The 26,199-nt window shown below is 46.3% G+C and overlaps 1 protein-coding gene across 1 annotated transcript in view; it reads right to left on the reverse strand.

The window, feature by feature from the left end:
- Positions 1-26,199, reverse strand: part of APC2 (APC regulator of Wnt signaling pathway 2) — a 74,374-nt gene that overhangs the window by 16,309 nt on the left and 31,866 nt on the right. The window contains exons 4-9 of the mRNA XM_084826088.1: positions 23,960-24,050; positions 22,916-23,105; positions 18,693-18,801; positions 16,259-16,372; positions 13,236-13,313; positions 4,706-4,798 (exon numbers count right to left, since the gene is read on the reverse strand). Of these exons, the coding sequence (XP_084682214.1) occupies positions 4,706-4,798; positions 13,236-13,313; positions 16,259-16,372; positions 18,693-18,801; positions 22,916-23,105; positions 23,960-24,050 (675 nt within the window). The remainder of the gene's footprint in view (positions 1-4,705; positions 4,799-13,235; positions 13,314-16,258; positions 16,373-18,692; positions 18,802-22,915; positions 23,106-23,959; positions 24,051-26,199) is intronic.

The raw sequence follows: 26,199 nt of genomic DNA on the forward strand, positions 1-26,199 counted from the left end.
ATGTTTTAAGGAAGCATGATGGAGTAGTAATGGGGGACTTCAATTTCCCCAATATTTGCTGGGAGACAAATTCTGCAAAACATGGCCCCTCCAGGAAATTCCTGACTTGTGTGGCGGATAACTTCCTCCTACAGAAAGTAGAGGAAGGAACCAGAGGATCGGCTATCCTTGACTTGATCCTAACCAACAGAGATGACTTAGTGGAGAAAGTAGCAGTTACAAGAACTCTGGGGGAAAGTGACCAGGTTGTACTTGAGTTCTTGGTTCTAAGGGAAGCAAAAGCCAAGTAGTCAAATGCATACCCTGGATTTTAGGAAAGCTGATTTTAATAAACTCAGAACAATGATCAGTAAGGTCCCATGGCAAGCGACGCTAACGAGAAAAGGAGTCCAAGATGGGTGGGAGCTTTTAAAAAAGGAAATTCTCAAGGCACATTCACAAACAATTCCAACAAGAAGAAAAGGTGGAAGACAACAGAAGAAGCCAATGTGGCTTCACAAAAAGTTTAGGGATGACCTGAAAACAAAAAAGGACACACATAGGAAGAGGAAAGAAGGCCAAGTAACAAAGGAAGAGTACAGGCACAGAATTGCAGGGATGGCGTCAGGAAGGCTAAAGCTGAGAACGAGCTGAGGTTAGCGAGGGATGCTAAAAACAACAAAAAGGCTTTCTTCAGCTACGTGCATAGTAAAAGGCAGAGGAAAGAAATGGTGGTTCAGCTATTAAATAAGGATGGCAAAACGATAACAGATGACAAAAAAAAGGCAGAGGTGCTCAATTCCTCCTTTGGCTCAGTCTTCTCCCGAAAGAGGGTCTATGACCCCCTTGGCAAAAGGCGAAGTATAGGCTGAAGGGGCAGGATTGCGGCTTGAGAGCGATAGGCAAATGGTCAAGGAACACCGAATTACTTTGAATGAGTTCAAATCTCCAGGGCCAGATGAACTGCATCCTAGAGTAAGAAAGGAACTGGCAGAAGAACTCTCAGAACTGCTGTCTATTCTCTTTGAGAAATCATGGAGGACGGGGGAAGTGCCAGATGACTGGAGGAGCGCTAATGTTGTCCCTATCTTCAAAAAGGGCAAAAAGGAGGAACCTGGGAACTACAGACCAGTCAGTCTGACATCAATCCCTGGGAAAATTCTGGAGCAGATTATCAAGCAATCCATCTGCAAGCACCTTGACAACAATGCCGTGATTCCTCGAAGCCAACATGGATTTGTCAAGAACAAATCCTGCCAGATGAATCTGATCTCATTTTTTGATCAAGTCACCTCCCTTGTGGACTGTGGGAATGCTGTAGACATAATATACCTCGACTTCAGCAAAGCTTTCGACAAAGTGCCCCATAATATCCTGATGAGCAAACTAGCTCAAAGTGGGCTAGATGAAACAATGATCCAGTGGATCCACAGTTGCTACAGAATGGGACTCAAAGAGTGCTTATCAATGGGATCTTCTCAAACTGGGGAGAGGGAACGAGCGGGGTACCGTAGAGCTCAGTCCTGGGCCCAGTGCTCTTCCACAGTTTTATTAATGACTTGGAGGAGGAGGTGCAGGGAATGCTGATCAGATTTGCAGATGACACAAAATTGGGTGGGATTGCTAATACCTTGGAATGACAGAAACAAAATTCAAAGTGATCTTGATAGACTGGAATGCTGGGCAGAAAACAACAGAATGACATTTAATAGGGATAAATGCCAAGTTCTGCACCTAGGAAAAAGAAACCAAATGCATAGTTACAAGATGGGGGATACGTGGCTCAACAACACTACAAGCGAGAAGGATCTTGGAATTGTTGTTGATCACAAGCTGAATGTGAGCGAACAATGTGATGCGGCTGCAAAAAAGGCAAATGCTATTCTGGGCTGCATTAATAGAAGCATAGCTTCCAAATCATATGGAGTACTAGTCCCCCTCTACTCAGCACTGGTTAGGCCTCATCTGGAGTACTGTGTCCAGTTCTGGGCACCACACTTTAAGAAGGATGCAGACAAGCTGGAGAGGGTTCAGAGGAGGGCAATGAAGATGATCAGGGGACTGGAAACAAAGCCCTATGAAGGGAGACTGAAAGAACTGGGCATGTTTAGCCTTGAGAAGAAAAGACTGAGGGGAATTAGGATAGTGCTCTTCAAGTCCTTGAAAGGCTGCCCCAGAGAGGAAGGCAGGATCTCCTCTCGCTCATCCCAGAGTGCAGGACACGGAATAATGTGCTCAAGGTGCAGGAAGCCAGATTCCGGCTGAACATCAGGAAAAACTTCCTGAGCAATACGGCAGTGGAACCCATGACCTAGGGAGGCGGTGGGCTCTCCCACACTGGAGGCCTTCAAGACGAGGCTGGACAGCCACCTGTCAGGGCTGCTCGGACTTGGATTCCTGCATTGAGCAGGGGTTGGACTCGATGGCCTTGTAGGCCCCTTCCAACCCTACCCTTCTAGGATTCTATGATGTGTTGCGTTATTATTATTAATGTGTTGCTTTATCATCATCATCATTACAAAAATCATAATAACAACTATGCTGTAGTGGTCTGACTTAAACCAGGGAGATCGGCATTCAAATCCCCCCTGAGCTCATTGTGGACCTTGGGACAGTGGCTGCCTCTCAGCCTGACCCACCTCGCAGAGCTGTTGTGAGGTTAAAAACAGGGTGAGGAAAGAATCACACCCAGTGCCATGAGCTCCTTGCAGTAATGGTGAGATCAACGTGAAGCAAGTTTTAACTAAATGGCTCGCTTCCATTTCATTGCTTGAACCCCACTGTGGATTCTCTCCCTGTCTCCGAGAGGGAAATATCCTTCTCTCCCTTTTCTCGGAACTCGTGCTGTTAAGCCTCCTGGGAAGCCTCTCCAGTTCGCAAGCGGTTACATCACTCAGTAACCTGCCTGCTTCCACGTGGGAGTTTTATTTTATTTTTGGCTCTCTCTTGAATATAGCAGCCGTGAGTGAAATGATCAGTGGAAGAGAAGATTCAGCCAAGACATGAGAGCAGCTTTCAAATATATGATGGGATGTCATGCAGAAGATGGAACAGACTTGTTCTCTGTTGCTCCTGAAAGCAGGACTAGAATGAATGCTCAGGAGTTGAAGGAAGGCAGATTTGGGCGAACCATTAAGAGAAACGTCCAGCAGCTGAGGCTGTTCGACAGACAGCCTCAGGCATGGCGGTGCACTGGTGCACTTTGAAGTGCGGGCGCTCCTCGTGACAATCCCTATAGCCATGCCCCCAAGAAGAGCCCCAAAATGGCAGGCGGCCATGTGGATCCCTATCAGCAAACCAGTTGTGGCTGTTTTCACCTCCACCAGGAGCAGGGCTTTGGTAAAGCGAATGGGTCTGAATTGTCCCTTGAAGACCAAGCCACCCCCCAAAAAAACCCCACATTGCATGACAACAATATGGGAAAATTCATTTGCCCCCAGTAAATGTGAGGATTGCAGCTAAGCTCAGAGGGAACAGGGAAGTCTGAGTGGGGTGGCACGTGATGTCAGCATCCCTGTTAAACAAAAAGTCCAGGCACTGCATCCCTGTGAACCCTGCCGCCGCTACTCCACTGCTCAAGAGGTGGTGGGTTCTCTTTCACTGGAAGTATTTAGGCAGAGGCTGGAGAGATATCTGTCAGGGATGGTGGAGTTGAAAGATTCCTTCACTGAGCTGGTGGTAGTTTAGATGACATCAACCTAGGGATGTAAAATCTGTTCTGTGTGGGTTTCATAGATTGTCAGGTGCCTCTCGTTCTGTCATCTGCTCCTTGATGGAATCAGACTTTTTCCAGTTTCCCAAATGTGCGCAAATTCACAGTTGCGCAAATACGCAATTGTGCAAACCCGCAGTTGCGGAAATTAGCCATTCTGCCCCCCCCCATGCACATTTTCATGCTTTAGGGTTTAAATGCACATTTTCAGCTGGTGTTTTTTTATTTTACGTATTTTTCTACAACTAAATTTACGTAAAATTCCAGAAAGTTTTTTAAAAAAACACTGCTCTGTAAGTCCACAGAATCCATGCGACTCAGGAAAAGCCGGTCCGCTGCAGAATCGGAGGGTTGAATTCATAGAAACCCAAACTCATCTAATTCTGTTGTGGATTTCTCTGACATCCCTACCCCACACCCTTGCAACTCTGCTTCTATGAATTACAAAGATTCAGAAATGGGAGAAAGCAAAAGTGTGTGGCTGGTCTTACCACATTTGGTGATCTGAATGGGACTTGAATATTGCTTATGTTTCATACTATATAGTTAAGGTACATAGTGTCATTATTGAATATCATGTTTGGGTGAACACTGCAGAATTCCCTCTATTTCTGATTTTCAAGCTGTGAGTGCCAAAACAGCACAGGCAAGAGGGAGGTATCAGTAGGCTCAGCCAAACCCCAAAGTTTGCAGAAGTATATAAAAAAAAGAGGATCTTGAAGAAAAACAGCAACAATCCAATGAGGATGCACCACACTTGATCGGTGGTCATGGAATACTGACTGAATGTTGGGAGAAAAAAAAAGAGACGACAGAATATAGTATCGTGGAAGCGGCCATAACTGACTGGCTGGCTGGGGAAAATGGAATGGAATATCGCTGAGTGGAGCAGAGAACAGGAGCACCCCATTCAGCAACGTTTTTGTTGTATTTCTCACTTGGTTCATTTCGTTCGTTAAAACAAAACGAAAAAAGGAGAGTGGGAAATTAATCACCAAAAAGCTAACTGTTTACCTTGCTATTGCCAGGGTGGTTCTCCCGCTCTTCGGGGTGGGTTGGAACCTCGAGGCCCCCATCCTCTTCCATGCCGGACAGTTTCCTACACAGCTACAAGGTGACAAAAAAAGAAAAAGAAAAATTAGAAGCTTTTCATAGAACAGGGGGTCTGTAACGGAGTAGATGGCACCCTGCTGGGTTCTTTTTCTTCGTGAATTAATTCACCATCTTGGATGAGCAAAATCGAGACAGTTTCCTCTGTTTTGAAGGCAGGAGCAGGGGATGCAGCTTCATTCCAGGTTGGACTATCACTATCATCATCATCATCATTTCTATAGTGCCCAAAGCATTGGCCCCAGGAACGTAACCAAGTCATCTGTAGTGCTAGAGAGGCCTAGAGATCCATAATGCCTTGCTTAATTTCATTATCAGTGCAATTCTCTGGCTAGTGAGCCTCTGAGCATGTGAAGATGAGTCAAAGGGCCAATAGTGCGGCCTAGCACATTCCATACTAACGAGTGAGAGTGTTATCAAGCACTCTGCCTGGGAAGCGAAGTTTGTTTACAGGTGGCTGTGCTGAGAACCAAGTGCTGTTAGTCTATGCTAGCAATGACCGCTAGGGGGTACTTGCTGCTGTCATGCTGCCTCATTGCTAACATGTATGGTATAAAACCCATTGTACCCCATGGCTCTGGGTTCAGAGAAGCTGTCTGATCCAACCATTGGGTAGGCCTGTTTGATGTAAGTTACTCAATAAAATACTCCTTGTAAGTAAACCTGGGTCTGATTTATCACTATCTTGGCACCTCTAAATTAAGAGTTCAGAGCCTACTGCAGGGGCAATACACCCAAGAGCCAAAGCTCTCTGAGCGGTTTACCAGACTTGGTCTATTCAGCCCACGACCCTGACTGGCAGTGTCTCTCTTGCATTCCTGGGGACAGAAGGCATCTTTCTTGTCACTTGTCAGGTGCATGCAAGACATGGGCTCTACCGCTGAGCTGTGGTCCTACATTTCCCATAAAAATGAAGCAAAATCCCAGACCTCATGGTTCTAAACCAGACCTGGTGGCACAGAGCACTTTTATCAGCTTAGCCTGATATACCAACTACACCCTTCTCTGGACAGAGAGAACAAAGCTACAGTTGTCCAAGTTCCAGTCACCGTTTGTCTGGATTGCTGCAATGAGTTATACGTGGGGCTGCCTTTGAAAACAGTCCAGAAACTTCAGGTGGTCCAAAATAGGGCAGTGAGATTATGAATGGGGATTGGCCGATATGAACATATTATGGCAGTACTTTTCCAACTGCACTGGCTTCCAGTCCATTTGGGTCTGATTGAAAGTGCTGGTCTTTACATTCAAAGCCCTAAATGGCTTGGGTCCAGATGACCTGAAGGATCACCTCCTCCCATATACACCTGCCCGGACCCTAAGTTCATCCTCAGAGCTCATTCACTGTGAGCCCCTGCCAAAGGACGTGAGGCAGGTGGCTAGTAAGAAGAGGGCCTTTTCTGCTGTGCCCCCACAGCTGTGGAAAGAGCTTCCCAGAAAGGTTATAATTATTATTATAATTATTCCCAGAGAGGTTATAATTATTATTATAATTATTATTAATACACAAATAGAAGATAGCAGCAGTGGAAAGATGTAAAATACACTACCAGGTTTAATGCAGAAACTGAAAAACTAAAATGCCTGGGAAAATAAAAAGGTATTCACATAGTGCAAAAAAGAGCGTAACATAGGCACCAGGCAAACCTCTCTGGAAGCTCTTTCCACAGCCGGGGGGCCACAGCACAAAAGGCCCTCTTCTTACTAGCCACCTGCCTCACGTCCTTTGGCAGGGGCTCACAGTGAACGAGCTCTGAGGATGAACTTAGGGTCCAGGCAGGTGTATATTGGAGGAGGTGATCCTTCAGGTCATCTGGCCCCAAGCCATTTAGGGCTTTGAATGTAAAGACCAGCACTTTCAATCAGACTCAAATATTATTATTAATAATAATAATCCCCTTCATGGATCACTGCCTTGTTGTGGCGAAGGGGCTTGCGTAACTCAGTGAAGCCATAAGCTATGCCGTGCAGGGCCACCCAAGACGGACAGGTCATGGCAGAGAGTTCTGACAAAACGTGGTCCACTGGAGAAGGAAATGGCAACCCACTCCAGTATCCTTGCCAAGAAAACCCCATGGAACATATCACAAGGCTAAAAGAGATGACGCCAGAAGATGAGCCCCTCAGGTCGGAAGGTGTCCAATATACTACTGGGGAAGAGCAGAGGGTATTTCCAAGTAGCGCCAGAAAGAGTGAAGCGGCTGGGCCAAAGCCAAAAGGACACTCAGCTGTGGATGTGTCTGGTGGTGAAAAGAAAGTCCGATGCTGTAAAGAACAATATTGTTTAGGAACCTGGAATGTAAGATCAATGAATCAAGGTAAGCTGGAGGTGGTCAAGCATGAGATGGCAAGATTGAACATCGACATCTTGGGAATCAGTGAACTAAAATGGACAGGCATGGGCGAATTTAATTCAGGTGACCATCATATCTACTACTGTGGGCAAGAATTCCTTAGAAGAAATGGAGTAGCACTCATAGTCAACAAAAGGGTGGGAAAAGCAGTACTGGGGTACAATCTCAAAAACGATAGAATGATCTCAGTACGAATCCAAGGCAAACCATTCAACATCACAGTAATTCAAGTCTATGCCCCAGCCACTGATGCCGAAGAAGCTGAGGTTGATCGGTTCTATGAAGACTTACAACACCTTCTAGAACTAACACCAAAAAAAGATGTCCTCTTCATCATAGGGGATTGGAATGCTAAAGTAGGAAGTCAAGAAATCACTGGGATAACAGGCAGGCATGGCCCTGGTGTACAAAATGAAGCAGGACAAAGGCTCATAGAGTTTTGCCAAGAGAACACACTGATCATAGCAAACACTCTTTTCCAACAGCACAAGAGGCGACTCTACACATGGACATCACCAGATGGTCAATATCGAAATCAGATCGATTATGTCCTTTGCAGTCAAAGATGGAGAAGCTCTATACAGTCAGTAAAAACAAAACCTGGAGCTGACTGTGGCTCAGATCATGAGCTTCTTGTTACAAAATTTCGGCTGAAATTGAAGAACGTAGGGAAAACCACTAAACCATTCAGGTATGACCTAAATCATATCCCTGATGAATATACAGTGGAGGTGAGGAATAGATTTCAGGGATTAGACCTGATAGACAGAGTGCCTGAGGAACTATGGACGGAGGTCTGTAACATTGTTCAGGAGGCAGCAACGAAATCCATCCCAAAGAAAAAGAAATGCAAGAAAGCCAAGTGGCTGTCTGATGAGGCTTTACAAGTAGCTGAAGAAAGAAGGGAAGCGAAAAGCAAGGGAGAAAGGGGAAGATCTATCCAACTGAATGCAGAGTTCCAGAGAATAGCAAGGAGAGACAAGAAGGCCTTCTTAAATGAACAATGCAAAAAAAATCGAGGAAAACAACAGAATGGGAAAGACTAGAGATCTCTTCAAGAAAATTGGAGATCTCAAAGGAACGTTTTGTGCAAAGACGGGCATAATAAAGGACAAAGAAGGCAGGGACCTAACAGAAGCAGATGAGATTAAGAAGAGGTGGCAAGAATACACAGAAGAACTATACAGGAAAGATCTGAATGTCCCTGATAGCCATGATAGTGCGGTCACTGAACTTGAGCCGGACATCCTAGAGAGTGAAGTCAAGTGGGCCTTAGGAAGAATTACTAACAACAAAGCTAGCGGAGATGACAGCCTTCCAGCTGAGCTATTTAAAATCCTAAAAGATGATGCTGTTAAAGTGCTGCATTCAATATGCCAACAAATTTGGAACACTCAACAATGGCCGCAAGACTGGAAAAGGTCAGTTTACATTCCAATTCCAAAGAAGGGCAATGCCAAAGAGTGTTCAAAGTACCGCACAATTGCGCTCATTTCACATGCCAGCAAGGTGATGCTCAAAATCCTACAAGCTAGGCTTCAGCAGCATGTGAACTGAGAACTACCGGAAGTGCAAGCTGGGTTTCGAAGAGGCAGAGGAACTAAAGATCAAATCGCCAACATTCGCTGGATCATGGAGAAAGCAAGAGAATTCCAGAAAAACATCTATTTCTGCTTCATTGACTACGCTAAAGCCTTTGATTGTGTGGATCACAACGAACTGTGGCAAATTCTGAAAGTGATGGGAGTACCAGACCACCTTACCTGTCTCCTGAGAAACCTGTACGAGGGTCAAGAAGCAACAGTAAGAACCAGACATGGAACAACCGAGTGGTTCCAAATTGGGAAAGGAGTACGACAAGGCTGCATATTGTCACCCTGCTTATTTAACTTATATGCAGAGTACATCATGAGAAATGCCGGGTTGGATGAATCACTGGTCGGAACTAAGATTGCCGGGAGAATTATCAACAACCTCCGATATGCAGACGATACCACCGTAATGGCAGGAAGCGAAGAGGATCTCAAGAGCCTCTTGTTGAGGGTGAAAGAGGAGAGTGCAAAAGCTGGTTTGAAACTCAACATTAAAAAAACTAAGATCATGGCATCTGGCCCCATCACTTCCTGGCATATAGAAGGGGAAGAAATGGAAGCAGTGACAGATTTTACTTTCTTGGGCGCCAAGATCACCGCAGACGGTGACTGTAGCCATGAAATTAAAAGACGCTTGCTCCTTGGGAGGAAAGCTATGGCAAACCTAGACAGCATAGTCAGAAGCAGAGACATCACCTTGCCGACAAAGGTCCGTCTAATCAAAGCTATGGTTTTCCCAGTAGTAACGTATGGCTGTGAGAGCTGGACTATAAGGAAGGCTGAGCACCGAAGAATTGATGCTTTCAAACTGTGGTGCTGGAGAAGACTCTTACGAGTCCCCTGGACTGCAAAGAGGTCAAATCAGTCCATCCTAAAGGAAATCAACCTTGAGTGCTCATTGGAAGGACAGATCCTGAAGCTGAAGCTCAAATATTTTGGCCACCTAATGCGAAGAGAAAACTCTCTGGAAAAGACCCTGATGCTGGGAAAGACTGAAGGCAAAAGGAGAAGGGGACGGGAGAAGATGAGATGGCTAGATAGCATCACCAATGCAATGAATATGAACTTGAGCATACTCCGGGAGAGAGCGCAGGACAGGAAGGCCTGGCGTGCTATGGTCCATGGGGTCACAAAGAGTCGGACACGACTGAACGACTGAACAACAACAAATAATAATAATAATATATTAAACTGTTGTTTTATAATCTTACATTGTATTTTACTGTGTTGTGCTTTATGGTTTTAATTGTTGCAGACAGCCCAAGAGCTTCAGCTATTGAGCTGTATAGAAATGTAATAAATAAATAAATAAAGCCCAGATTTAAACAGGAAGCCGCCTTACACCGAGTGAGACCACTGGGCTGAGTCTAAATCAGACTTCCCCAACCTGGTGTCCTCCAGCTGTGTTGGACTACATGTTCCATCATCTCCAGAGGCATGACATAGGAAGGGGCCTCCCAAGGGGTACTAGGCCAAGACACACACACACACGCCCTCGAACCTGGGGGCGGCCATGTCAGAGTGAAGTGACACTCTTGCAAAGTGTCAGCCCCTGCCAGATGAGGTGAGGCAGATGGCCACTAGCCGAATCTTTCTTCAACACTGACAGTGCGATAACATCCTCCATGCTCCTGCCCCCCGAAGGCGGCAGGCTAGCTTAGGGGGATGCATCGGCCACCCTTCACTCTTCTCCAACTTCTCGCTGCCACCTCCCAGGACCTGCCGCCTGAGGCACCCGCCTCACTCTACTTAATGGTAGGGCAGGCCCTTGCTGCTGGCTTGCTCTTGGTTGTATTCGGCACGGTTTTTCTCTCATTTTAATCTTTGTACCTTGTTTTTAATGTATTGTACACCACCCAGAGAACTTGGGTTATTGGGCTGTTTAAAAGTACGGATGGATGGATGGATGGATGGATGGATGGACAGATGACATAAAGAAAAATACATAGACAGACAGACAGAAAAATAGACAGACAGACAGACAGACAGATAGAAGACAGAAAGAAAAATACATAGATAGAAAGATAGATCGATCGATCGACTGATAGGAAGAAAGAAAGACAGATAGACAGACAGACAGAAAAACAGACAGAAAAACAGACAGAAAAACAGAAAGACATAGATAGATAGATAGATAGATAGATAGATAGATAGATAGATGACAGAAAGATACATACATTCATACATACATACATACATACATACATAGACAGACAGACAGATAGAAAGATAGAAAGAACAATACATAAATAGAAAGATTAGGTAGGTAGGCAGGTAGGTAGGTAACTAGAAAGAAATAGAAGACAGAAAGATACATAGATAGAAAGATAGATAGGAAGATAGGAAATAGCTCTTGTGAGGTTGATCAGAGCCAGCTTTCTCCTCTCCATGGTGAATGTAAAAATGGCAAGAAAGGAGCTATAGTTGGCTCACATCAGTTTTGAGGCACTTAGGTATTGCCAGACAGATCTCTCTCTCTCTCTCTCTCTCTCTCTCTCTCTCTCACACACACACACACACACACACACACACACAAATGCTGTCAGCTCTGTCGAAAATCCATGTGGCCCAACCCTGGCGCGGTGACCACAAAGCCTCCATCCCTTTGTTGGCCTACTTCTCATCTCCATAGCAACTGCCCCTTTTCCACAGAGCCAGAGACACACATACAAAAGCCGAACGCTCAGAGGGGGGCAGAATGAAACAAGAACACCCTGCTTCTTTCTGGGATCATTTCTCACACACTCAGACTGTCCCAAATTCACCCTGTTTCCTGGTCCTTCTCCCTGGTAAAACTTTTCATTCCGACTTTTCCCTTTGGAGAAGATGGCAAGCACGTCATCTGAAACGTTGGTGTTAGTTGCTTGCCGTTTTTCAGCTCCTGACCTGGAGGAATCTCCAGAAGTTGACATTTCAGATTGGGGAAATGGATGCATCTTGATTCGCTTGCACAGGCGTGTAAAGCACATGCGCATGGACACTATGTGCAGCAGGCCATTTCCCACCCACACTGCTGCTAATTAAAATGTATCTATATTTAGTTATTTGTATGTATCATTTTTTTGTTAGGTCCGTTGTTTTAGTGTTTTTCTTATGTGTTGTTCTGGAGTGTGTGTGTGTGTGTGTGTGTGTGTGTATGTATGTGTGTGTATATATATATATCTAGTTAAATCTAAGAGGGCAGAATAGATGCATCTCACCTCCAGTGCACAGGTGCGCAGTTGCGCATGCCTCAATGCTAAGGGAGCCATGAAGTGTGCAGCAGGCTGTTTCACACACTGCAACTGCTTAAATCTTGAAGCTGCTTGTATTTAAGTATTCGCCTGGTCGCCATGGATGACACAGAATTGCATGTGGGTGAATGACTAGTGCTCCATGCCACCTTTTCCCCCTAGCATGGAAAACAAGAGGAAGGAAAGAGCACAGAAATGCAGCAGACCATTGCAGGAGAGATGGAGCTCTCCGTTGCTCCTCTGCCAGTCCCAAGAGACAAGCAACAGTTAAGTTTTGTTTTTTGCAGGCTAGTAACTTTTGTGGGCTTATTTACCAGGGAAGTTGAAATGAGTATCTGTGAGCGACTACATTTCTTTTCTGTTGCCACTTTGTCCATTGGCTTGTGAGGTTTTTTTTTTAATGTGCTGTTATCAGGGATGTCGGAGGAATCGGTTTGGGAGTAGAGCTCGGCAATTTTTTGCCAGCTCAGCCCCCCAGATGCCAGCTTGTGGATCCCTGAGCTTGCCCGACTCAGCAAGAGCCAAGTCCTGACTTGCAGTTACCTACTTTTCCAGCCAGTGCGCATCTCTCTCTGGGTGCTGGATTCCATTACTAATTACACATCGGCTGTGGTGTGTAGTGATTAGAGCAGCCTCCTCCCAACTGAAAGGCTCTCCAAATGTGTTGGGCTACAATTCCTATTATCCCCAGCCAGCATGGCCGGTGGGGGAATCTGGGTTAGAGTATCAGGCTAGGACTAGAGAAGTCTGGGAATACTCAGTATAAGGCGGCTTCCTCTGTCCTAACTGGGATTATGGAAGAGGGGAAGACATCACAGTGTATAGAAAGTGAACTTCTGCAATGATAGAGTGAAATTCTGGAAGAATGGAGTGAAATTCTGCAAATATAGAAAGTGAAATCCTGCAAGAATGGGGATTTCTGCAAGTATAGAGTGAAATTCTGGAAAAATAGAGTTAAATTCTGCAAGTATAGAAAGTGAAAGAACTGCAAGTATAGAAAGTGAAATCCTGCAAGAATGGAGTGAAATATTACAAGTATAGAAATTGAATTTCTGCAAGTATGGAGTGAAATTCTGCAACCAAAGTGACCCACCCACTTTTGGCTCTGGCTCCACCCACTGTCAGATGGGGCCAGGGCTGACTTCTCCTATGGGTCCGTGCTGCTTCATAGGGAAAAGGTTCAAAGGAACAGAATGGGGGGAACCCATCCTTCTCTGTCTCTTTCCCCATGCTCCCAGGTACTTGGAAGCCTCCTTACCTGCGGTTCAGACTGCTGCACTTTGCCTTGGGCCTCCATCAGCTCTTTGTCAATCTGTTCCAGCCGAGACGCCCGAATCTGTGAGTTTAAAAAAAAAATCAAAATATTGTGTTAGCAGCCAGGTTCCTCCTCCCAAGGGCAAAGAAATGGGAGTTTGGTCATGGACATAACACTACAGGCCTCCTTCACTTTGTAGCCCAAACACTTCAGTTTAACACAGGGGTCCCCAATGCAGTGCCCGCAAGCACCCACAATTTTTTTTCTCATTTCTTTAAATAAACATACATGGATTTGTATGCATCCATAGCAGTGAATACATATGAAATGCATACAACTTTCTCGCAATTATACATAGGCTTCAACAAAGGCAGACCAAATATCAGGATAAGCATAAGGTGGCATCTATATGCTATCCATTCAGATACTGAAAGCATTATAAGGTCCTCAGTCCATTGCATTATAGGAGGCGAGCGTTTATCCTTCCAATGTTGCACTATCAGTCTTTTAGCTGCCAAAGCACAGAGACTCCATTTACGCTGACCGTTTGTTCATTTCCATGAAGAAGATCAATAATTTAAAAGCACGCATACATCAGTGAATAGGAAAGACTGCTCCAGTAAAAGTTTATCTGTGTGATAACCCCCCTGCCAAAGAAGCACCTACTGGGCATTGCCAAAATGGTTTATTAAATTCGACCTGATTGGAATTTGTCTTTAAAAAAAAATGTTTTAACTGTTTTAACCTGGTACTTTAGGGAGCAATCCTATGGCCGCTAGTCAGCAGCTAGACAGCCATAGGATATGTCGGTTCCCTCAGAACTGCCCCCCCCCCTGCGCTGCCTCACAGGCGGCTCAGAACGGTCCCGTGCTCCCCACTCAGAAGAGGAGCATGGAGCAGCGAAAAAGGGGTGTTCCAGGGGGCATTCCAGAGCGGGGAAGGCAGAAATGCTGGTACGACACATCCTATGTGTCATCTGGCAGACACCTCCCAGCTCCGCCTTCCCGCGGCTAGACAGCCAAAATCAGCTGTCTAGCCATAAATGCAGGGCAGCTGAAGTCCAGAGATGATCCCCCCCACGCTTCTCCTGCCCTGCATCGGATAGGCGGTCGCCACCTTCAAGTTCAGAGGCCTATCCTGATCGGATTGCACCCTTATTCATTTACCTTTGTTGTTCACCACTCCAAAATCTTCTGATGTGGAGTGGTATATATATATTGTAAATAAATAAAACAAAACGTACGTTTAAAAGAAACATTCGCTGTATTGCATCACCAGCAACTAGCCGAACGAGATGATCCTTTATTAAAGAGACGCTGCAGAGTCCAGTAGATATGAAACCCAAGTTTTTGCTGAATAAGATGCAGCCTGAGATCCATAGACGCAACAGGTGGACGCAAAGGGGCAACCAACTGATCAGGCATTTTGTGGCGGTGCCCACAGCGGTTTCTCAAATTCCCAGATGTGCCCACGGGTCCAAAAAGGTTGGGGACACCTGCTTTAACATCTCTACCCCCAGCTTAGATGGCAACAGAGACGCTGACAACCCCTCTCCCATTTTATGGATCACCCCTCCCTCAGAGATGCAGGAAGCTCATTGGCTTTGCTACGGCTATAGCCACTTTGCCTTTGACACCACCCACAGATGGCATGTGGCCACCGAGACCTTTCCAAGATGGGAATACAGCCTTCAGACTGAAAAAAGCAGGCTAATTATTAATCTTCAGTTTGATTCATCCTACGTTTGGAGATTCAGTCCATTTCCGGGCCCGATTCAAAGTGCTGGTGTTAACATTCAAAGCCCTTAATGGCTTGGGGCCAGGTTACCTGAAGGATCGCCTCCTCCCATATGTGCCTGCCCAGACCCTAAGATCATCCTCAGCAGCCCTTCTCCGCGAGCCCCTGCCAAGGGAAGTGAGGCGGGGGGCTACTAGGAGGAGGGCTTTTTCTGCTGTGGCACCCCGGCTGTGGAATGAGCTCCACAGAGAGGTTCGCCTGGCGCCTACGTTGTTCTCCATCCGGCGCCAGGTGAAGATCTTTTAGCTTTGGTGTTTTACATTTGTATTTCGAATCTCTGCATTGCTGCTAGGTTTTATTCTGGTTGTATTGTTCTATTGTGGTTTTAATGCTTTTATATTTTATATTGTTTTATCCTGTGCTTTTTGGCTTTCATTTTTGTGAACTGCCCACATAGCTTCGGCTATTGGGCAGTATAGAAATGAAATAAATAAATAATACCCCCCTCCCTTTAACGTCCATTCGTGTGTGCATTTGTCCAAATGTATGCATTCCGGTATGTGCTTTTCCTGAACAGGCACAGTATTTACAAGTGGCTTTCCCAAGACAGTGCCTTTTGAAACATCATTTTCAGTAACATACACATTTTTGCACAGGTGTTCCCCTAATATGTGCCTTTTTTGCATGCATTTGTTGAACTCGGCCGCAAAATTTGGAGGCATGTGAATTCTGATGGATGACTGCATTTTGATTCGCCTATTGGTTCATGTCATGACCCCAGGATATCGGGTCTCCCAGTGTGTAGCACAGGATTCTGATGAGGACAAGTTACAGCCTACAACCTCAAGGGTGGGACAATCAGTGTATTATTTGGGGCCCTCCCAGCCAGAAAACACAGCCCTGCCCATCATCCTCTGGCTCAGAGGATGAGTCCCTGGCAGAATTTCTTTCTCCCCAACCTCACAGAAGCTTAACAGCAAAATCATGTGTCTTGTCAGCCTACAGTTGGCTTCAGCTGGCTTTAGCTCTCTGCTGAGACAACATCTTCCTATTGTCCTAGTAGGAAAGAGCTCCAGCCAGCAGGACTCACTTGGAGCTGTCCAAGGTTCTACTTTTTTCCTGCACTGATCCCCCTTCCTGCCTCATTTTTGCTACCAGTTTCCCCTACAAGCCTCAAGGACCACTGAATGGGATAGTTCAAAAAGTGTAAACTAAGTACATTCACATAATTAACTGAACAAATTTCTCCCCCATATGACACTTGGTAGTATATTTTCTTTCATGCTCACCTGCGCCCGTTGGACCATTTCGTCAGTCGTCCCAAAACGCTCCTCCATGAGCGTGCGGATATGTTGGGCTTCAAATTCCAGTTGCTGGCGGATCAGGTCCATCTGCATCGAGAACTGGGGAGGGGTGGAAAAGAGAGTGGGTGAGAGAGGCAAGGGCAATCTACCAATCATTCCTTTTCTCTCCTCTTCCTCTGCTTCCTCCTTTAGCACTTCTTGAAGGAGTCAAAGATTCATGGAATTTTAGCTCTGGGAGGGACCATGGAGGTCATGTAGTCTACCTTGCCTCTATCCAGCCCTTCTACTGGAGAGGCTTTGATTGTGACTTTATATATTACATTTATATCTTGCCTTTTTTCCTCATGCAAGGAACCCCAGGTAGTTGACATGGTTCTCCTCATCTCCCATTTTATCCTCTCAACAACCCTGTGAGGTAGATTAGGCTGAGAGTCAGTGACCGACTGGGCCAAAATCACCCAGTGAGCTGCAGGCCCAAGTGGGGATTCAAACCCAGATCTCCCGAGCCCCAATCCAACACTCTAACCGCTACACCACACTGGCCATAGCTATGGAAGCATTTGAAAGAACTCATGGATGCCTTCTATGGAGTTACATCACTGTTCCATCTAGCCCCGGGGTGTCGAACCGCTTTCAGCCCAAGTGCCCTCAGAGAAGCTCTCGGGGGCCGCACTGCAGAGGTGGGCGGAGCCGAAGGCAACATGGGCGTGGCTTAAGGCAAAAGAGGCAGGGTCAAAATGCCAACCTATTTTAGTGTCAACCTCTTCCTCCCCGTAACTAAGCCTTGAGAGAGGCATTTCAGCCTTTCAGAATATGACGTAAATCATCAAACAATTGGCAGTGGGGGAAGAGGGTGTGGCCAGGGGACAGTGGTGTAGCCATATTGGGAATCCTAAATATCCTCAAAATCCTGAAATCCTGGATTGGTGAGGGGTCTTAGTGAGCTCCCACAGATGTGTCCTCTGCAGTGTGCTGGATGCACAGAGATCTGTCATAGCCTAACCTAGTCAATAGATTTTAGCAGGCTTTAAGCTAACAAAAGTACACCACATTCCCTAGGCCTCTGACATTATTTCAAATCAATTGGTACGAAACGAGTGCAGCAAGAACAGTACACATGCCTCGTGACCTCACCCATTTGAGATAGGGAGCAGTGTCTTACCTCGCCCATGCGCGGGGAGGCTCTCACTCCTACGGCAATTACGTTCCCAGGCCGGGATGCTTTGAGAACCTTCTAGAAGATGAGGGAGGGCTCTATGCACTTGAGAACAACGCAACCACTTGGGTCTGGCTCCAAGGGGGAATACTGCTGCCAGCCTGGAGAACTTTTGTTTGGTCCTGGAGAATGTCGGGGACTCAAATAGACAGCCAGCTTGTGACAAGGCTGCCTGTCGAGGGATGTGAGCTTTCTTTGTGTATTCTTTCTCCCTCTATATATCAACTTGGTGTATTTAATAAACTCTTAAACTGATCCATTTGTGATCTGTCTCACTTCAACACCCATGAATCTGGTTTGATTGGGACCTAAGTTAATCAGGATCCCATAAATCCAAAACAATTGGGACACCAGATTCAGTCTGTGGCCTTAAATTCAACAGCCCTGATCTAGTTCATGACTTCTGTACTCTGACTGGCAGACACTTTCCAAGGTCTGTATTTTCCAAATCCTGTATTTCTGGCTAGAACATTTTGGAGGCAGAGTGATATTTGGGCAGATTCCCTCATTTTCATTTGCTTGCAAGTTGTCCCATTTGCATACCACTCCGCTTGCATTTTGCATTCCATAAACAGGGGCAGCAGCTGTTTACTTCGGCTTGTTCTTTATTTGTTCTTAGAGAAGTGTTGACACGGTACAGCCATTGAAGTTGGCTAAGAGAGCCTTCTACGTTAATGTTCATCATCACAATGTATGATGTGGTGGTTTGTGTGTCTGGGGAGGGGGGAGTCCTCAAAGTAAACATGTTATAACTTAATTTTTATATAGAATGTTTGAATCTAAACATAATCTGATTAAAAAAGAAACTGAAAACACTGAATCCAACACCAGCAATTTAGTTAGGGTGCATAGACTACAGGATCACAAAACCATTTGTGCATAGAAACATAGATTAGTAGGGTTGGAAGGGGCCTATAAGACCCTCAAGTCCAACCCCCTGCTCAATGCAGGTATCCAAGTCAGAGCATCCCTATAGAATCATAGAATAGTAGGGTTGAAGGGGGCCTGTAAGACTATCGTGTCCAACCCCCTGATCAGTGCAGGAATCTAAGGGGTGTGATATTTCTACCAAGTTTTTGTCTCAGCTCTACATCTTGAGGAATCCCTCTCCCTAGATGCACATGTACACCAGGGACTAGCAGCTTGAGAAATTCTGTGCTAGTCTCAAACCTAGTCTGCCAAAAGCCTGATGGGTGGGCTCACCGTCTCCACGTGAGGGAGTTCATCCAGCCGCTTGGAGAGGCTTTGCAGCTGAGTGTAATACCACAATTTCTCCTTTTCCTCCTTTTCAATCTCAGTTAGCAGAAAACACCTGGAGTGGAAGAGGCAGGGGGAGATACAGCAATAAGAACATGCCCTGGTTCTCTGAGCATTCAGCTTCACACCATGACCCCACTTGGTTCTAGTATTATGGGAGACAGAGAAAAATGTATCCGTGTCCACTTCATGCATAATGTTGTACACCTCTATCATCCCTCCCCTCATGTGCCTTTTTTCTAAGCTAAACAGACCCAGGTGTTGTAACCTTCCCTTCTAGGGGAGTTTGCTCCAGCTCTCGATCATTTTAGTTGCCCTTTCTCGAGCTCTACAATTTCCTTTGTCAGGTGTGGTGTCCAGAACTGTAGACAGCATTCCAACTGTGACCATATAATAAATTTGTCTAAGGGCGGTACGATCATGGCCGTTTTATTTTCTAATTTTGCTGAACTTGGAATTTGCCTTTTTCACAGCAGCCAACACTGGGTTGACAATCTCAGTGAGCCACAACCCATAGTCAATTATATTGATTGATTGATTTAAAATGATTTTGAGGCTTTCTTGGTCAGTGACTGCCAGCTCAGATCCCGTCAGTGTATATGTGAAGTGGGATTTCTCTCCCCCCCGCCCCCACATGCATCAATTTACACTTGCTTACATTGAACCACATTTGTCATTTTAATACCCATTCTCCCAGTTTGGAGATATCCTTTTGGAGAAAGAAAGAAAGAAAGAAAGAAAGAGCAGATGCTGGGGGGAGAAAGAGAAACTGTAGATGCTGGGGAGGGAGGGAGGGAGGGAGGGAGGGAGGGAGGGAGAAAGACAAAGACAAAGAGAGAAATTGTAGATGTTGGGGGAGGGGGGGAGAGAGAGAGAGAGAGAGAGAGAGAAAGAAAGAAAGAAAGAAAGAAAGAAAGAAAGAAAGAAAGAAAGAAAGAAACTGCAGATGCTGGGGGGAGAAAGAGAAAGGAGGAGAAAGAGAAAGAGAAACTGTAGATGCTGGGGGGGGGAGAAAGAGGGAGGGAGGGAGGGAGGGAGGGAGGGAGGGAGGGAGAGAGAGAGAAAGAGAGAAACTGTAGATGGGGGGAGAGAGAGAGAGAGAGAGAGAAAGAAAGAAAGAAAGAAAGAAAGAAAGAAAGAAAGAAAGAAACTAGATGCTGTGGGGAGAAAGAGAAAGGAGGAGAAATAAAAAGAGAAACTGCAGATGCTGTGGGGAGAAAGAAAAAGGAGGAGAAATAGAAAGAGAAACTGCAGATGCTGGGGGGAGAAAGAGAAAGGAGGAGAAAGAGAAACTGTAGATGCTGGGGAGGGAGGGAGAGAGAAAGAGAAAGAGAGAAATTGTAGATGTTGGGGGAGGGAGAGAGAGAGAGAAAGAGGAAGGAAGGAAGGAAGGAAGGAAGGAAGGAAGGAAGGAAAGAAGGAAGGAAAAGAAAGAAAGAAAGAAAGAAAGAAAGAAAGAAAGAAAGAAAGAAAGAAACTAGATGCTGGGGGGAGAGAGAGAAAGGAGGAGAAAGAGAAACTGTAGATGCTGGGGAGGGAGGGAGGGAGAAAGAGAAAGAGAGAAATTGTTGATGTTTGGGGAGGGGGAGAGAGAGAGAGAGAAAGAGAGAGAAAGGAAGGAAGGAAGGAAGGAGAGAGAGAGAGAGAGAGAGAGAGAGAGAGAGAGAGAAAGGAAGGAAGGAAGGAAAGAAAGAAAGAAAGAAAGAAAGAAAGAAAGAAAGAAAGAAAGAAAGAAAGAAAGAAAGAAAGAAACTGCAGATGCTGGGGGGAGAAAGAGAAAGGAGGAGAAAGAGAAACTGTAGATGCTGCGGGGAGAGAGAGAGAAAGAGGGAGGGAGGGAGGGAGAGAGAAAGAGAGAAACTAGATGGGGGGGAGAGAGAGAGAGAGAGAGAGAGAGAGAGAAAGAAAGAAAGAAAGAAAGAAAGAAAGAAAGAAAGAAAAGAAAGAGAGTAGGTGCTGGGAAAACAAGTAAGCAAGCAAGCAAGCAAGCTGATGGGGAGTGCCTCTCCAGGGTCACTCTCCAAGGTTTTGCCCCACACCTCCCACCTCACCCTTTACCTTATGATACAGTAAGATTCCAGTCCTCATGGTTCTCAGTCAAGGGCTGATTTAAATAGGAAGCTGCCTTAGGTTCAACCAGACTCTGTCCATCTAACACAATATCATTGACTTGAATTCTTCTCTCCAGTAGAAAGAGACCCTCTGCAGTAGAAAGAGGTCCTTCCAGCTAACTGATCCTTCTAATTGGAGATGCTGGGGATCGAACCGGGGAGTTTCCACATGCAAAGCAGGGGTTCCACTACTGAGCTACGGGCCCTCCATGACTATGTCAACGGCTGGATTCCTATCTCACACATAAGAATGCAAGAAGAGCCCTGCTGGATCAGACCAGGAACCGTCTAGTCCGGCATTCTGTTCACACAGAGGCCAACCAGCTGCCCACGGGAAACCCACTAGCAGGACATGAGCGCAACAGCACCCTCCAGCCCATGTTCCCCAGCAACTGGTGCACATAGGCTCACTGCCTCTAATACTGGAGGTAGCATAGAGCCATCAGGACTGGTAGCCACTGCTAGCCTTCTCCTCCAGGAATTTGTCCAATCCCCTTTTAAAGCCATCTGAATTACTGGTTGTCACTATCTCTTGTGACAGTGAGTTCCATAGTTTAACGCTGCACTGTGTGAAGGTCCTTCCTTTTAACTGTCCTGAATCTCCCACCCATCAGCTTCATGGGATGACCCCAGATTCTAGAGGGAGAAAAACATCTCCCTCTCCACATTCTCCACACCATGCATAATTTTGTACACCTCTCTCATGTCTCCCCTTCCCCTCCTTTTTTCCAAGCTAAGCAATCCCAGCTGTTGTAACCTTCCCTCCTAGGAGAGTTGCCCTTTTCTGCACTTTTTCCAGCTCTACAATTTTTTTTTTTAGGTGTGGTGACCAAAACTGCGCACAGTATTCCAAGTGTGGTTGCACCATAGATTTATATAAGGGCAGTAGGATATTGGCGGGTTTATTCTCAATCCCTTTCCAAATTATGACTAACATAGAATTTGCCTTTTTTACAGCGGCTGCACACTGGGTGGACATCTTCGTCAAGCTGTCCACCACAACCCCAAGGTCTCTTTCTTGGTCCATCACTGATGCCCATTCTCCCAGTTTGGAAAGATCCTTTTGGCGCTCTTCACAACCCCTTTTTGTTTTCACCACCCTAAACGATTTGGTGTCATCCGCAGATTTGGCCACTTCACTGCTCACTTCTAATTCCAGATCATTTATGAACAGGTTGAAAAGCATTAGTCCTAATACAGATCCCTGTGGGACCCCACTATTTACTTCCCTCCATTGGGAGAATTTACCATTTATTCCTACTCTCTGCCTTCTGTTCTTTAACCAGTTACCAATCCATAAAGGACCTGTGAATGGCCCAGAAAGCTTCAGCTATTGGGCAGTAGAGAAATTAATTAATTAATTAAAATAAACCTGTCCTCTTATTCCATGACTGCTAGCTTTGTTCAGGAGTCTTTGGTGAGGGACTTTGTCAAAAGCCTTTTGGAAGTCCAAGTAAACCATTTCAACCAGATTACCCCTGTCTACATGTTTTTGACACTCTGAAAGAACTCTAAAAGGTTAGTGAGACAGGACTCACCTTTGCGGAAGCCGTGTTGATTCTTTTTCAGCAGGGCTTGTCCTTCTATATGCTTACTAAGTTTATCTTTAATAATGCCTTCAACCAATTTACCCGGAACAGACGTTAAGCTAGCCGGCCTGTAATTTCCCGGATCCCCCCTGGATCCCTTTTTGAAAATTGGTGTTACACTGGCCATCTTCCAGTCCTCTGGTATAGAGGCTGATCTTAGGGACACGTTGCTAGAAGATCAGCAATTTCATATTTGAGTTCTTTAAGAACTCTAGGATGGAAACCATCTGGGCTCGGTGATTTATTTACTTTCAATTTGTTGATGAGGTTGAGAACTTCATCTTTTGTCACCACTATTTGCCTCAGTTCCTTATGTACTTTTAATGTACTCCCAGACGTTACATCATCAGGGGGATTGGATCCAAGGGCATTCATGTACTAGCAAAGGTAAGACAGGGAAATAACTAGGAAGATATTTATCTGTCCCCAACCTCTTCCTCCCCTCCCAGCTCCTCATCGATGCCGTTACCTCTCCCTGTCGAGCTCCTCCAGGAGCCGGATCGTGGCCCGACTCAGGTCTCCCATGCTGTCCTTTCTCTGGAGCATGGACGAGTGGGCTGGGCTGTCCTCGGGGCTGCGGCCCTGGCAGACCGGCTCTGGGACCAGGGCTGGAGGGTGGAATTTCAGGTTGTACAAGCTGGTGATGTCCATCTGGAGTGCTGGAGGGGCAGGAGACAGGGAGAGAAGGACAGTGGGGATGTCACCAGTTCACAGAAGTCCTAGATAAGGGGTGTAGAACCTCCCATGGGTCACATCCAGCCCACCTAGGGTAACAATGCAGCCCCCCAAGGTTGTCCAGAAGGCAATGCCCCCTTTCTCCCAACTGCCGATGGTTTGATGGTTTCCTGGTTCTGGTGCTGTTTTTTCCGCCATTCGAAAGGCTGAAAAGCACTTAGGTAGAGCTTTCCGCTAAATATACTGGTATGTTGGCTTTGCTCTTTTTGCCCTTGAGCCTGCCCCTTTTGGCCTTTGGCTCTGCCCACCACTAGACACAGGCCCCAAGAGCTTCTCCGGAATAGACTTCAGCAACCCCAACCTCTGGAATTCCTCTTAGGCATGTACAGCTCCTGCTGTTTCACCAGGCACACGTCCCGCGCTTCCAAGCCTACCTTCCCCACCTTAAGGACTAGAAACTTGCTTTTTTAAAAAAAAGCCACCTCAAATGTAAGCCATGATCCTCTGGGGGGGGGGGATGAATTCTGTTGCCAGATCCCTAAACGGCTTGGCTTTTTCTGAAGTGCAAGGCCGGATTTAGGGGCAGGCAACTCGGGGTTTGCGGGGGCTGGGGGGAGACCTGTCATGTGCTGTCTACCCAACAGATCCACTCAGTGGCTGCAAGTAATAGTGTAAGCATCCTGCATGGCACAAATATATATTCAAATATTTAGTCATGGCTGGCTGTGGGGTGCTGGGAGATGTGCATTCCAACACATCTGAGGTGCACCAGGCCGCACCTTTGCCCCTGGTGGTGGAAGATGCATGGAACCTTCCATCTGCAAAGGCTTCCGCTCACCTTTTAACTGGTCCAGGACCTCCATCTGTCCCGATGACACCATCACCTTGGCTTCCTGCTCCAGCTTGCCCTGAAGATGCTTCAAAACTTCCTGAGGCAAGACAATTAAAACAGAATAAAGAACTGAGGACACATAGGAAGCAGTTTGAATGAGATGACTTACCTTCACATGCTCAGAAGTATCCTTCAGCATCATCAGCAACATATCGCTATCACGATCATTATTATCATCCTCATTTATAACATCATCCTGTTATGATTATCATCATCATCATTATACATTGTTCTCTTTCTGGCACCAAGCGAAGACCTTTTCATTTTCCCAGGCATTTTAGTCATCGAGCTCTATTGTTTTAAATCTGCTCTGGCATTTTAAATTCTCTGCTTTGCTGCATGGTTTTATTTTGGTTTGTACTTTAATACTGTAGTTTTAAACTTTTACATTTTTTTATTTCTATACCGCCCAATAGCCGAAGCTCTCTGAGTGGCTCACAAAAATTAAAACAACAAAGCACAGCACAAAACGATATAAAATATGAAAGCTTAAAACCATAATAGAACAGTACAACCACAATAAAACTTAGCAGCAATGCAGAGATTGAAAATACAGATTTGAAACACCAGAGCTAAAAGACTAGGAAGCCAACATGCTAAACCACTGGGAGAATAAAAAGGTCTTCACCTGGCGTCAGAAGGAGCACAACATAGGTGCCAGGCAAACCACTCTAGGGAGCTCATTCCACAGCCGGGGGGGCCACAGCAGAAAAGGCCCTCTTCCTGGCAGCCATCCACCTCGCTTCTGTGGGTGGGGGCTCCCAGAGAAGGACCGCTGAGGATGATCTTAGGGTCCGGGCAGGCCCATATGGGTGGAGGAGATCCTTCAGAGAACCTGGCTCCAAGGGCTTTGGATGTTAATTCCAGCACTTTGAATCGGGTCCGGAAATGGACTGGCAGCCAGTGCAGCTGAAAAAGTACTGGCGTAATGTGATCTCGCTGGCCAGTCCCATAACATGATCCCATCTTGCAAAAATGCAGAGCTGCCAGGAGGAGCACGGGTGGGAATCCCAACAGGACTGAACCCTCCAACATTAAAACTGGGTTTAAACAATCAGTCTTCTCAACCTTTCCAAAATCCAAGAGTGGGAAACAACTGTAGTTCTCTGGGAGGGGGCGGGGGGCTTCTAGGACTTGGGAGAAATGATGGAGAAAGACTCCTCATTTGCTACGCAGAGTCGGTTCGGCCGCCCATCAGGGGCACTGTTGATGGGGATGGACTAGCTGACCTCTGGGATCCTTTCAAACTCTGTGATATGCAGGTGCACTCAAGACAAGATGTGCCCAGGCCCTACTCAGAGATTTGGAGGCAAAGGGGTAGAGGGACTATTTGAGCTGAAAGCTCTTCCTGCCACTCAGCAAGCCTTAGGAGAAGTGTTTTGACCTTTTAGAATGGGGGGGGGGGAATGGCTAAAAAACCAGGAAGCGACCAAACGATGGGTGGTTTGTGGTGTGGAGGGGGTTAGCCCTCAGTCCAGACAAGACTGAGATGCTGTCGGTGGGTGGTTCTCCTGACCGGATGGAGGGTGCTCAACCTGTTTTGGATAGGGCTGCACTGCCCCTGAAGGAGCAGGGTCATAGCCTGGGGGTTCCTCTTGAGCCATCTTTGTCTCCTGAGGCCCAGGTGGCCTCAGTGGCACCGAGTGCCTTCTACCAGCTTCAGTTGGTGGCCCAGCTACGCCCCTTTCTGGACAGGGATAGCCTGGCTTCAGCTGCCTATGCCCTGGCAATCTCCAGGTTAGATTACTGCAATACGCTCTACGTGGGTCTGCCCTTGAAGATGGTTTGGAAGCTGTAGCTCGTGCAAAATGGGGCGACCAGATTGATAACAAGGACCAGGAGGCCTGAACAGATAAGACTGACTCTGGCCCGCTTGCACTGGCTGCCTATATGCTTCCAAGCCCAATTCAAAGTGCTGGTTTCAATCGATAAAGCCTTACACAGCTCGGGACTGCAATTCCTGATGGAACGGAAGGGACAAGATGGACCCTTGGTCTGATCTAGCAGGGCTCTTCTCATGTTCTTAACACCTCTCCTGGCATGATCCAACCCATACACTATGCTCTCCATCCAAGACCCTCCTCCAAGGGAGGCCCAGAGGGCGGCAACAAGGGAGAGGCCTTCTCAGTGGTAGCCCCCCGTTTGTGGAGTTATCTCCCCGATGAAGCCTGCCTGGTGCCAACGTT

Source organism: Heloderma suspectum, chromosome Z (assembly GCF_057233095.1).
Source record: "Heloderma suspectum isolate Gila_16-S chromosome Z, 16-S_ref, whole genome shotgun sequence".
Classification (NCBI taxonomy): domain Eukaryota; kingdom Metazoa; phylum Chordata; class Lepidosauria; order Squamata; family Helodermatidae; genus Heloderma; species Heloderma suspectum.